At 48.9% G+C, this 12342-nt stretch overlaps 1 protein-coding gene across 8 annotated transcripts in view; it reads left to right on the top strand.

The window, feature by feature from the left end:
• Window positions 1-12342, top strand: part of DTNB (dystrobrevin beta) — a gene marked incomplete at its 5' end in the record, with an annotated part of 196188 nt that overhangs the window by 103287 nt on the left and 80559 nt on the right. For 4 of the 8 annotated variants that reach the window (XM_081998026.1, XM_081998024.1, XM_081998025.1 and 1 more), the window contains one exon: window positions 9597-9684. In XM_081998026.1, the coding sequence (XP_081854152.1) occupies window positions 9597-9684 (88 nt within the window). Of the gene's footprint in view, window positions 1-2565; window positions 2692-9596; window positions 9685-12342 lie in introns of all 8 variants that reach the window. The other 4 variants (XM_081998021.1, XM_081998023.1, XM_081998020.1 and 1 more) reach the window with 2 other exon arrangements.

The following is a 12342-nucleotide window of genomic DNA, read 5'->3' as shown; positions in this document are numbered from 1 at the left end:
CATTGCTGAGGTGCCAGTTGCGTCGCAGCAGGGCAAGAGGAGGTGGGCTGGTGATGGCTCCGATGTGGTTCTGCGCGACAGGGAGCGTTGCCGGGCGGCGTAGGGAGGCAGAGGGACATACCAAACAATTTTGCACCTTAACTGAGGCCAACGTGAAATAAATTTTCAAGATGTAGGTGTGTATACAAGGCTGTGATTTCCTGTCCCGTCGGCCACGCTGTCACGTACCGGTGGTCCGTTCCGCCGGCCGCACCACTGCGCAGCTGGAAGTTGGTGCACTACGGCTGCGCCGGAGGAGCACGAGTTGCCGTGCAGGCGTCCGGTGGGCACCGCGCTGACGAAGCGTACCAAGGATTAAGCTTGTCCACAGTTACCTCAGGCTTTCCCAGAGGAGCTGAATTCAGTACAAGGCAAGCCCTTCGGAAGCGAGAGTTAAAGGTCCCTGCGGTCGGCATAACTTAAACGCAGCTGGCTGCGCGCAGCGCGCCCGCGCCGCCGCGCGCGCGCTCCCTGCGGGGGAGAGCGCAGCCTGCCCGCCGCAGAGAGAGCGGCACGTTCCGCCGGGAGGGGACTAGGGCGCTGGGTACCAGTTTAATGCTTTTTTTTTTTTTGAACCGCGAAGCTTGTGTTTATGTGTTTTGCAGATCCGGATTACCTAGGCTAGCTTTTATATTCGAATATTTCTTTTGCTTTCCGAAAGCAACACACGTACCTGCAAGACGTTTGCAAGTGCCCGGTGCAAGGCACAGAGCCCCCGAGCCCTGCGCCTCCTCCCGCCATCCACACTTGGAGGTTTTGCTTCCAAAACCAGGAGCGCTAATCGTTGTTAAAGCTATTGCCATTCTGAGTGAAAAATGTGGTCGTTTCTGCTCGGCTTTTTCCTTTTCGAAAGCCTGCGTGTAATGAGTTCTAACGGAAAAGGTCTTGGGATCTCAACTGTTGTGGTTGCAGCAATGCGCCTGCTATAAAGCGTGTCTAAAATAAAGCTTTTCAGCACTCGTCGGAAGTCAGGCTTCACAAAGTGTAGATTGCTTAAAAGTTCTTCTGCGCAGTGGTTAATGTTAAGTCTCTTTCCTATAACAAACCCATTATTACAAAGGTTGCTCGTTGCCCGGAGGGGTTGACATGGGTAATTCCATTTTGCCTCTTTTTTATAAGGTCTTATTCTGCTTCTGGCAGGCTTCTCTGACATGTTGCTGCACATAGCAGAGAAGAAAAAGAGTTCGTATGTCTAAAAAACGTGAATTTTGTTTTCATAGTATCGGTATGTTGATGCTGAAAGCCATAAATGCCGTGTTTATAAAAGCTTCTGAAACAAATACTTCCTGCACATGTGTGGGGAAGGAATTAACTGCGGTTTATAAGCAGAGAGCAGCTTGAATACCTCCTAGGAATGCAGAACAGAGTTTCTCGTACGCTTGGGTTTGAGGAGGAAATGCATCTTATGCTGAAATAATAGTGATATATGTTCAAGAGCCACTTTCTGGGTAGCTCTCTGGTCCCGTATCTGCTCAGGACTTTCCGCCTCCCGGGAGAGAGCGGTGCTTTCCCTGCGCGCGCACCGTCTCCTGCGGTGGAACGGCGGAGCGGCGTCCTGTGGGCGGAACCGCGCGCGGCTGCGCAGGGAAGCCGGCGCAGCAGAGCCCGTGCGTCGCTCTTCTGGGCTGGAGAAGAGAACGTTGCTGCCTCGGCGTGCGATGCCCGGGATAAAAAAAGAACCGTTTCGCTGTGTTCTCTCGGGTTTTTTGAGATGCTGCTGTCGCAAGCGCGGTAGAAACCAGCGTGTTTTAATCGGACAAAGGCAAAGAGATATTTATGTGGGATTACTTCTGACATGTTTCTTGCATTCGATCACTATTCGTAGAAGTATCCAAAACTGTAGTAGCTTTATTTTTACGAGTCCTCAAAACAAAAAAAAATACTACATCGTTTAATGAATCCCTGGTAGAGGTTAGTCCTGTTGATACCAACCACTAATCTTTCAGTTTTTTATCGCTTTCCTCATATTTTTGTTGGGTGGACCCGTCTTCTGAGGGGAGGAGACTGGATGCTTTCAGTTCTGATTTTAGACGTGGCAATAAAACTGCAACCAGCGCGGTTCGGGTTATTTTTGGAGCTGTCTGACGGCGGGAGGGTAAGTGCTGTTCAGGTTGGAGGCTCCGGTCGCCGCAGCCGCGCTGGTTGTGCTCAGCGGTCCGTTCCCAGCGGCTCCCTGAAGACGGCGGACGCTGGCAGGAGCGGCCCTGCCGCCGCCGCGGCCGCCTGGCGCTGCTGGCGGTGCGGCTCGGCGCGGTCCCGCTCTCCCGGGCTGGCGGCCGGCTCGGCGCGAGCTCCCCAGCTGTACCGTTGTACGCTGAGCTACCCAAACGTTTCTCCAACGTGCGTTTTAATCTTCAACTGCGGGAGGTGCCCTTTTCACGCGCCTTGCGGAAACGTATTTACATTTTTAATCACTCATCTGTTTGTTTTAATTTTTAACTGTTTGTTTTGTTAACAGTCATTAATTATTTGCTTTGTGTTTATGTTTTGTTCTGTCTGCTCTCTTTTTGCCTCCATCGCTACCAGGTTACAGTGCACGCCGGATGCTGCCAGCCGATTAGCTGACGAGCACGCACTGATAGCAACCTATGTGAGCCGGCTGCAGAGCGGGGCACGGTTAGTGTTAGGAAAGCGTTCCCGGAGCAGGGACGGGTACGGTAACGCTGCTTCCTCTGGGGACTGATGTTCCAAGCAAAGGTATTTGGCCTCCCTTGGCAAATAGAGGGAAACGTGTTTAGTATTCTCCAAAATCGGCTGAAAATACGTGAATACGTACGCGCGCACACACGCAAAAGACGTCAGATAGGAGGGGATGAATGCGTGTCCGTTCCCACCCTGTCGCACTCGCTGTGTTGCAGAATCCCTTACGTGAACCGACTGACATCGTCCCTAACGGGTTAGATGATTCTTCCCTCCATGACCACTCTGGAATCTCATCTTTCCCCAGTAGGAAACTAATTTCCACCTTAAATTTTTTCACAGCCAGCTCTTGCCCAGTAGTTCTTGTGCCAACGTTGTCCTGTAACTCCGTTCTTATTTCTTATTGCTTTCGCCCCTCCGCCCCAAACGCAGTTACAGGCACATGTCCCGTCCTGTCACTCTCTTTCTTACTTGGACTAAACAAGCAAGCTCTTTCAACCCCTTCAACATGACCTGCTTAACATGACTCTTTCTGCCTGTGCCTCTCCAAAAAAATGTTAATGCTTGGAAGAATTAATTTCTTTTATCTCAGCTTTGGTGTTTGTGCACGTTTCTATTTCACATCTGTGTCTATGTAGCGAAATTTTACCCTAGAGCCCCAAAATGTAGCTCTCCCATTTCATCACAGGACATAGCCGGGAGGTTTTCCGTATTCCACTTTTGGACCTAATTAAATTATGCCTTTCCAGAGCCAGAGTCATGCTGGGAAGGAAAAGGAGGTTTAGTGATCTGGAGGCTATATATAAAGGCCTTGTTCTATCCATGTTGTCATCCTCTGGATAATATTTTTAGAGTCCTATTTCATCCCTCTGTCACGTACAAATTTGTATTCCACCGCTGTATTGATGAAGTGCGTTCTGGCTGCCTAGATCTCTGGGGAAAGTCAGGTTTTTTCACGGCAGTGAATCACTGTTGTCTGCTATCACCTGCTATGAACTGAAAGCCCGAAATATTGTCCACAAGACAATAAAACCCAAGGAATTGCAGACATTCATCTTCACTCAATTACTGTAATCATAGGATTTGGAAATACAAAGGAGTGCATCTTGAAGAGTATATGACGGATTGAAGTAGTGTATGTAGCTCGTAGCTGCCATGTTACAACCAGTTGGAGTAGAGGCTCTCAGTCTTTCAGGTCTTTAAATTTTAAAAAAATCACTTGGTCCTGTTACCAGAGCAACAGTGTACTCCTAGAAGGAGCCAAAACCGAAGAAAATCATTGAAATCCTAGTTTCATTGTGCACGGGAGTGTCTTCCAAGTCAGCGCAAGAGACTGGTGAAGTGTCTGCTCCCTTGTCACTTCTTCGGCTCTTCACCCCTCACCCCCCCAAAATCTCAGACAGCAGCCTGTCTGTCTGTCTGCCCTCGGCAGCCTGTGTGGAGAGCCTCCTGCACTCCAGCGGCCCTTGCCGTCCGTCTCTGCTTCTCAGTGACTGAGGCAGCGGTCAGCACCTCCTGTGATAACCCCACCGGCTCTCCGCCTTCTGTGCTCCTGCGGCACCTGCTCTGGGCTGCTGGTGCAGGGAAGGTAGAGGACCGTGTCCCGGCACCGCTCCGCTGGCCCGGCGTGTTCCCATGCGCCTCACCGCCCCTCTCCTGCCGGGGCAGCGTAGCCTGCAGGACCAGAAGAGACCATCAGAGCATCTTCTCTGTCGCCTCACACCAGTGTCCCGGCATTTGGACATTTGAGAGTCACTTGGACAATGCCCTTAATAACATGTTGTAACTCTTGGTCAGCCCTGAAGCGACCAGGCAGTCGGACTAGATGATTGTCGTAGGCGCCTTCCAACTGAAATATGCTCTGCTCTCCTCTCCATAGACCCACAGCAGGGTTTGGGTGGGAAGGGGCCGTCAGAGGCCATCTCGTCCCACCCCTGCAGTGAGCAGGGACATCTTCACCCAGAGCAGGTTGCTCAGAGCCCTGTCCAGCCTGACCTGGGCTGTTTCCAGGGATGGGGCATCCACCACCTCTCTGGGCAACCTGGGCCAGGGCTTCACCACCCTCGTTGCCAAAAATTTCTTCCTTACATCTAGTCTGAATCCTCCCTCTTTTAGTTTAAAACCCTCATTACCCTTATTCATCCCTGTACAGAACCTAATACCTTGTTTCTCTGCAGACGTAGCTTTCAGAGAACACGGTGATGGAGAAGCCACTCATTTCATTGACAGTCTGTCCCAGTGATTAATTGTGCTGACTCGTTTTTAAGAGCGCCCTACTTCAAATTCGAACTTATCTTTCTTCCACTTCCAGTCACTGACTTTGCAAATACTTACCTTTGCTCTTTATCGCCCAGCGTCTTTTCATGTCTTTCAGCCAAACTTTGAGAGCCTTTAAGCTGTGGCTAGCTGGACCCCTGAGATTTTTCATCATATTAAAAGTTATTTAATTCACTGATGTCCTCCAACCAAAAAGTCCATCCAAGCTACATCAGGCATATAGCAAACAGAGCTCAGTGGGCTTCAATTATCTTACAATAATGGTTTGGTTTTTTTACCTACTGTATTATTGTGGTAGCAAGCCAAATTGTTTAAGTGCTTTTCAAAGAAATAATAGAAAATCCCTACCCTAAAGGACGTGCTGCAGGCAAAGGCAGCTGCAGAGTGCAGCAAGTTATACCGTACGCAGTTAGAAAGCCTACGGAGCTGATGAGTTGTGCTTTATTACTTGGACGGTTGTTTGTTACATGTTTCTTAAGCTCAGCATTCATAACTTACGTTCCCCATCATTCAGCAATGTTTCTCCCCCGTCCCCGTGAAGCCTCTATTTCAGCTCCACTTTTCACCAGAGAAATGAAGTATCCCTAGCTGGAGTGTCATTATTTTTATGTATTCTGCGTTTCCTGCAGAAGACAGCTGGTCACAGGATTTATGGGTTTTACTTTTGGTCGGTCCGTCTAGGTGGATGGATGGGTGGTTAGCTGCCTGGCTGGTTTGATTTGGTGTCCTTTAAATTCCCGACCCTCCGAAACTGCAATTGTCTGCAGCACTCCTGATTTTAAAGGAGAACGAAAGGAAGAAGTCAGTCTCAAAGGTGTTCTATCCCCAAGATCCGTAGTCTTGGCTCACCATCAGCTGACACCTGGGACGCGAGGCCCTTCAGGTCAGTGCTGGAAGAACGAGCCGTGCCTTCTTCTGCTGTCCTCTGCCACCTCGCGGCATCGTGAATTCCTAAGCAGTTTTGGAAGGAGCCTAAGATCTCAAACCTCCCCCCGTGTTGTATCATCTTCTCCTGCATCCTTTACCGATCGCCCATCCCAAGCCAGCGTAAGTGCGGGGTGCTGATTTTTCCTCCTTTTCCCCCCGCCCCGTTCATCCTGCCGACGCAGCCTTGTGTTAACTCCCGCGTTTGCGCAGCCGCCCGCTGAGCTGGCTCAGGGAGCTGCCCTGGCAGAAAACAAGTTATTGTTTTGTCAGGCCAGTCTTAAGCCAATTTAATTTCCTTTGCTGGCTGACCACGTTGCCCCGACGCTGCTGCCAGCGCAGCGGTGGAGGGCAGAGGCTGCGAGCGTCCCTTGCAGTGCCTGCATGCGTTTGGGTCGGATCGCGGTGACTGCAGAAGCGATCCTTCCTGTTTGCGTTGATCGCGGTGTCTCAACCATTTCCATTGACACCCAAAAATCAGCATCTCTTCACCCTCCCTGTCTCCCCTCGGGGTGCTCATGTCTCAGTGCCTCTGCAACGGAGCCGGGATGTCCCGAGGATGGCGCTTCCGTGTGCATGTCGAAGCCTCCCCTGGTCAGACCTTTCCACAGAATCACAGAATCATTAAGGTTGGAAAAGCCCTTTAAGATCACCAAGCCCAACCATCACCCCAACACCCCCACGCCCACTGAACCACGTCCCGAAGTACCACGTCCACACGTTTTTTGAACACCTCCAGGGACGGTGACCCCACCACCTCCCTGGGCAGCCTGTGCCGGTGCTTGGCCACCCTCTCGGTGAAGAAGTTTTCCTGATACCCAGTGTCAGCACTAACCTGCATCTCCACGGGAAGAAGCGGGAGAGCTCACGGAATGACTAATCGGTGCTGTGTAAGTAGCACAACGTTGTCAAAACAGACCAAATGACCTGGCACAGTATTTCTAAGATAGGGAAATCCATAAGATTACCTTTCCAAAATTCTGCTGCCATGAAAATCCCTGAACTCTCACTCACATACCCTCCTCCCTTCTGAGCCCTGGCCTTAAGCCAGGCTTGTTCTTCCCCTTTGTTACCTTTCCTGTTCTTCCTGAGCTGCTGTCCTCCGGTTTATGTCGGCTGTCGCTCCGGGACCGTCCCGCACAGGCAGCGCTGGGTACCGGTGGGACTCGTTTCGGCAGGGGGAAGGTTCACAATTTGCAGTGCTGCCGCTGTCCCAAGGGACGGGCACCTCCACAGGACTCCTGTCAAGGAAGGGCTTTCAGGGCAGAAATCATCTGCAATGTCTCCACAGAGATTAAAACTACAAGGACGTGGGTTTTCCTTCGTGACACGAAGTAAAGAATTCTGTGGTGGTTTGTAGACTGTGTCGAATGCCCTGCCTTAATCCGACAGCGGTGGGGCGCAGTGGCGGTTGGATGTGCCTCCTGCTTTCACTGTCCAAACTGCGCTTTCTATCAAAGAATATACGCAGGAGGGTCAGGAGATGTGCTTGAATGCCTCTTCCTCTCCATATGTAAAATATTTCTAAAAGCAAACACAGGAGGATTTTTTTTTTTTTTAATTACAGCGTTTCTTCAGAAAGTAAGAAATTGTCAATACCTATTTTCTAATTCGCTGGGATAAGAAGAGGCAATAGTTCCAGGGACCGAGGGAGGTATTAGAAGTTACCAGATTAGGTATTAGAAGGGGTGGGATGATCTGCATTCCTGTGAAAGCAGAAAAAACCTGTACAGACAAAATTGCAGAGGAAAGCTTAACAGAAACAGTATAAATTTCAGCAGGCGGGGTGGGAAAGGTTGTTCTCCATCAACAAAGAAAAATAAATCAGAAAATGAATTAGCATGAAGGCATGTGAGAGGTGCATCAAGCCTAGTGTAAAAACTCTGCTTTTTCTTCTCTTAAATCCGTTTTCCCACTGTTTTAGCTCACCTTTCGCCAGCCCCTTGCTTTGCACTGTTTAATAATATCTTCAGGTTATTATCCAGCAAGCCAAACGCAGAGGCGTAATAGCGCAATTTATACTCATCGTAGCCCCATCTGTGTAAACTGCAGCCGTACGTCTCTTAAATTCAGTCCAACGTTTCTGTGCCATCTCAAACACATCATCTGGCAGACTTTCAGAGTCTTAGAAGAGATCAAGTTGTTAAATTCAGCATTACAAAAGAGAAATTAAATCCACATTTTTAAATAAACGTCACGGACGCAGTGTAGATTTGGTTCTTTAAATAAGGTAAACATAAATCTGTGAAATTAAGCTTAAAGAAATGTAAATTATCTCACGAAGCGGTAACGTGGACTAGCAGGAGCTTTTGCTGTCTGCGTGCGGTGCGATTCCGACCCCGAGTTTCACGGGAAGCGCGCGCGGCTGCAGCGCCGCGTGATTTGCGGCAGCCGGCGCGGTGTTCGTGACTCCCGCGTCGAGGCTACCCCGAGGGTGGCGTCGGGAAGGCCGCGGCGCAGCACGGAGCACGCTGCTCGCTTCCACAGTAACCCTGGGTGCCCGCAGTTCCTATCGCTAAGTCAGCGGCTCCCCTGCTAACGGGAGCTGCGACGCGAAGCCCGCGCGGCAGGACGGCGGCAGGCGGCTCCGGAACGCTTCAGCGGGACGTCGAGTTAAAAAGCTGCTCTTTCCTTTGGCTTTTCCCTGCTGATTCGCTGTGGCAAGGCCACCGCGCCAGCGAACCGAGCTGGTCCTAGGTCTTCGCGTTGACTGGTTTCAACTAACACAACCTGCGCATTAGCGTTTGTCCCCTGCCTGTTTGTAGTTAAAAAGGCAATTATTGGTGAAGAGTGGGAACCGGTGCTGCCCTCGAGGCACCAACGGGGTTACCAGACTAGATGAGCCGTGTTAACGAGGAACGTGCCCAGCGGGGATGATGCTCCTGTTAAACGTGAGGAGGATCCAGGTGCTGCCTTTCACCCCCCAATCTCAGGGATCTGCCCCATCTGCTGTCTCTAATTTTCCTGTTGCAAAATCCAGTGCCCCTTTCTCTGTCACCTCGTGGCTCCATCGTTGGAAATAGTCTTTAATGCCTCTTTCAGCAGCGTTTCCAAGACGGCTACAGCCTGTCTGCGTGGGGCGGTGCGGGGCGGCTGGAACAGTTGCATCCTCTGCCACCGGAGGTGTGAAGGACCAAGTCTTAAATTACCGCATTTTGTACATTTGGGTGTTGTAAGGTGGTAGTAAGTGGGGTGTAAGTCAGGCTAACTTACAAAGTACTATTTGCATTTCAGTTGATGTTGTTCAGCGACAGGGCCCGTTCTCAGGTCAGCATGGTTCCCCACGCTCTCCCTCCTGGAAACCACCCTGACCTCCTCGATCTCCCGAGGACAAAGCTTTTCTCCTTCGTCATTCAGCTCTTTGCCCCTTTTTACCTTGAGTAAACCAAAAGGGTTTGCAGAAAAGCTCCGCAGAAACAAATTAAATTTGTTCCTAATGATACATACGTATTTATGAACGGTTGAAAACAAATCATTTTAATCATGGAATCTGTGAATCCTGGAGAAAATGCTACTAGGCAGAAAGTCTTGAGAGCAGTCCCCCCCTTCGGAAGCGCAATGAAAAAGGGAACGGTCTAGATTATTTCCAGTGTGACTCTCCTATTTCCCATCACTGTCTCTTTGCAATAACACGTCCTTTTCTCTGTCATCCCCCGGTATGAGTAATAGCTCGAGGCGGCGGGTACTGACGGGGTGTTTTGGCTTTTCCCCGGCAGTGTCCTGGACAGCCCCGGCAGGCTGGACGAGGAGCACAGGCTGATTGCCAGATACGCCGCCCGGCTGGCTGCCGAAGCTGGAAATGCAGTAAGTGAATATTCATCCCTCTTTACCCACCGTGGAATATGGAAGGTGTTTTTCAGAGTCTAATTAGTAGCTTAATGCTAATAGCTGCGTGAAATTGTCGTTTTTTGTTTGTTCAGCTGATGCGAAAGGGCGGTACGCTTTCCTCATCTTCAGCAGAAATACTGCGTTCTCCGGCAGCGAGGGAGGAGCGGGGAGATGGGAAACGACAACACAAATTATTAGAAATGAGGTCAGAGGAGACGAGAGAATAAGCAGATTAGTCCTACTTAGTCTAGAGAAGAGATAAATACGTAGATAGTCGAGGAAAACAAATCATGGAACAAATGTCATGGAATATATTTATTCCAGAGGGAAGGAGCTTAGAGAGAGAGAGAAAGGAAGGTATTTTTTATGTTTGCAGTCTCTGATAATAGAAGAAACTAAAGGAAACACCCGACCAATTATAAATTGCTAAAAATAAACACTGCTTTAACAGAAAATTGCTACAGGAGATCATGGCAATTAAGAATTTCCTGAAATTCCATAGAATAATTGCAGTCCAGCTGGACGGGGAAATTCCTGTCTTTGCTGTTTTGCCCGTACAAAAGGAGAGCAGCGTTTGGCTTAGCACGTACCGAAAAGCCTTGGCTGCTCCTTCCGTCTGGCGAAGGTGCACATCCCTCGGCCTCCCACAAACGGGCGGCACCACCGTCTCCCCCTCGCTGCTGCCCTACGTGGTTGCTGTCACAAAACGTATGGTTGTCCGTGTGCCAGCGTGGTCAGAGAAGCGTCTTGGTGTCAGTGTCCCCATTCACCCGTTCGTTACGTATTTGTCGTATAAATACTTGCAGGTCCTTTCCAGCCAGGTAGGTTTGTGCCTCCTAATTTCCTTCAGTGTGTGTTCAGCCAATAATGTGACTTTGCCATATGGATGTGACCAGACATTTCCCTTTGGTCAAACTTTAATAAAAAAGAACTATGCTTTTTAAACGTTTTTAACTGTCAGTTCCCATATCTTCGTCAAACGGTATATTTGCATTTCTGAAGTCATTCAGTTCACTAGGACTATGTTCATGTTGAAATATTAAAGCAAAACAGTGCAACCTTTCTGGTTAAGATGGAAAAGGAGGGGATTTCTGTGTAATCGTGAGACAGTAAGTGCTGAATCGGTTTCAGTCTGGAAGACGGTGGAAGAATTCTTACTCATGACTTGGCTTTTTCTGGTAGTGATAAAGTGTTACGAAAACTAAAGAGTCACAATATTGGTTCTGAAAGAGGTCAAAAATGAAGCAACTTACTTGGATAAAGAAAGCAGCATTTAGAGTTTACTGAGACTTTTCAAAGACCTGTGATAAATTGCTGCTTTCTTTTCGTCCAAGTTGCATCGCAGGGTGGATGTCAAAGTGCTGCCAGGGATTGAAGTGTGGTAGACAAAGGATGCAAGAGTAATAATAGTGTGTTTCCCTTGCGACCGAAGCTTAGCAGCAAGGAATCTAAAGGTTTTTTACTGGGTCCACCGTTTATTCACAGTCCAGAAATACTGATCGGCTGAAATTGATATATTTTTTATATTCTGAAGGAATCTGAGTTTAATGTGCTCTGCTTCATGGCAGGTTCTAACTATTTCTTGCCAACAGGAGATCCCCCTTCCCTAGCCAGCACTTTCTATGACTAGTGTCCAAGTTGGCCATTGCAACTTGCTGGAGGAACGTCCCGCTGAGCTCTGGGGCGGCGTGCCGCGTCTGCGGGGCTCGCTTCTGAGGATTCGCAGTTTGTGGGAAATGGCATAGCTGAGATTTGTCAGCCACAGTCATTTTTTAAAATACTCTTCTTATATCATTAAAACAGAGAGACAGGAGTAAATGAGAGGCTGGGAAATTAAAAACAAAACGGAAGAAAAAAGGAACCATTTTTTCTTCCTGTATGGAATTAGAATGGGGAACATCGGATGACAACCCCAATGCAATAAACATCTCGGAGATCCGGTAGGAGAAGGATGCGCATTGAGTATCTGGCAGCCAGGCTACCAGCTTTACAGGGATGATACTGTCGGGTGCGCGGGCGAGGGAATGGTATTGTACATAAATGAAATGCAGAGTGTAATGGCATAAAAATATCACAGAAAAGGAGAAGAACTGCAGAATCCTTGTGGGTTGAAATTCCAAATTCTTAATAATAGGAAAGAAATACTGACCCCCTGCTTAGATGGTGGTAGGGATCAGGAAATGTTAAGTGATATAAGACAAGCTGCAAATTTAGGACAGGTAAGTAAGAGTGGGAGATTTCAGCTACCCACCTAGAGACTGCATCAGTGCCGTTTCAGAGGGAGATGCAGAAACGCTTTGGAATGCAATAAATGATGCTACTTTGAGCAACTAGTTTTAGAATCCACAAAAAGATGCGCACCTGGATTTGGTCCTGCGTGGTGCACCAGGACGAGTTTGAGTGGTGATAACCGCGCTGGCTGATCTGTAGTAGTGACCCTCACGCACTGAGCTTTAGTGGCAGGAGGGAGCACGCCGAGTAAATCCAGGTACTCATGTAAAAATGAAACTATTAGAAAAAATCCTAAATGGAACAGCCCAAAAAGCAGGAAGCCTGTAAGCTGCCCGGAGGCTGTTAAAAATCCTGTATTAGAAGCTCAGGAAATCTCTGTGTCACAATTCAAAAAGAAAACAA

Source organism: Phaethon aethereus (assembly GCF_964289735.1).
Source record: "Phaethon aethereus genome assembly, chromosome: 3".
In the NCBI taxonomy this organism is placed as follows: Eukaryota; Metazoa; Chordata; class Aves; order Phaethontiformes; family Phaethontidae; genus Phaethon; species Phaethon aethereus.
This window is presented reverse-complemented; position numbering and strand designations above follow the sequence as displayed.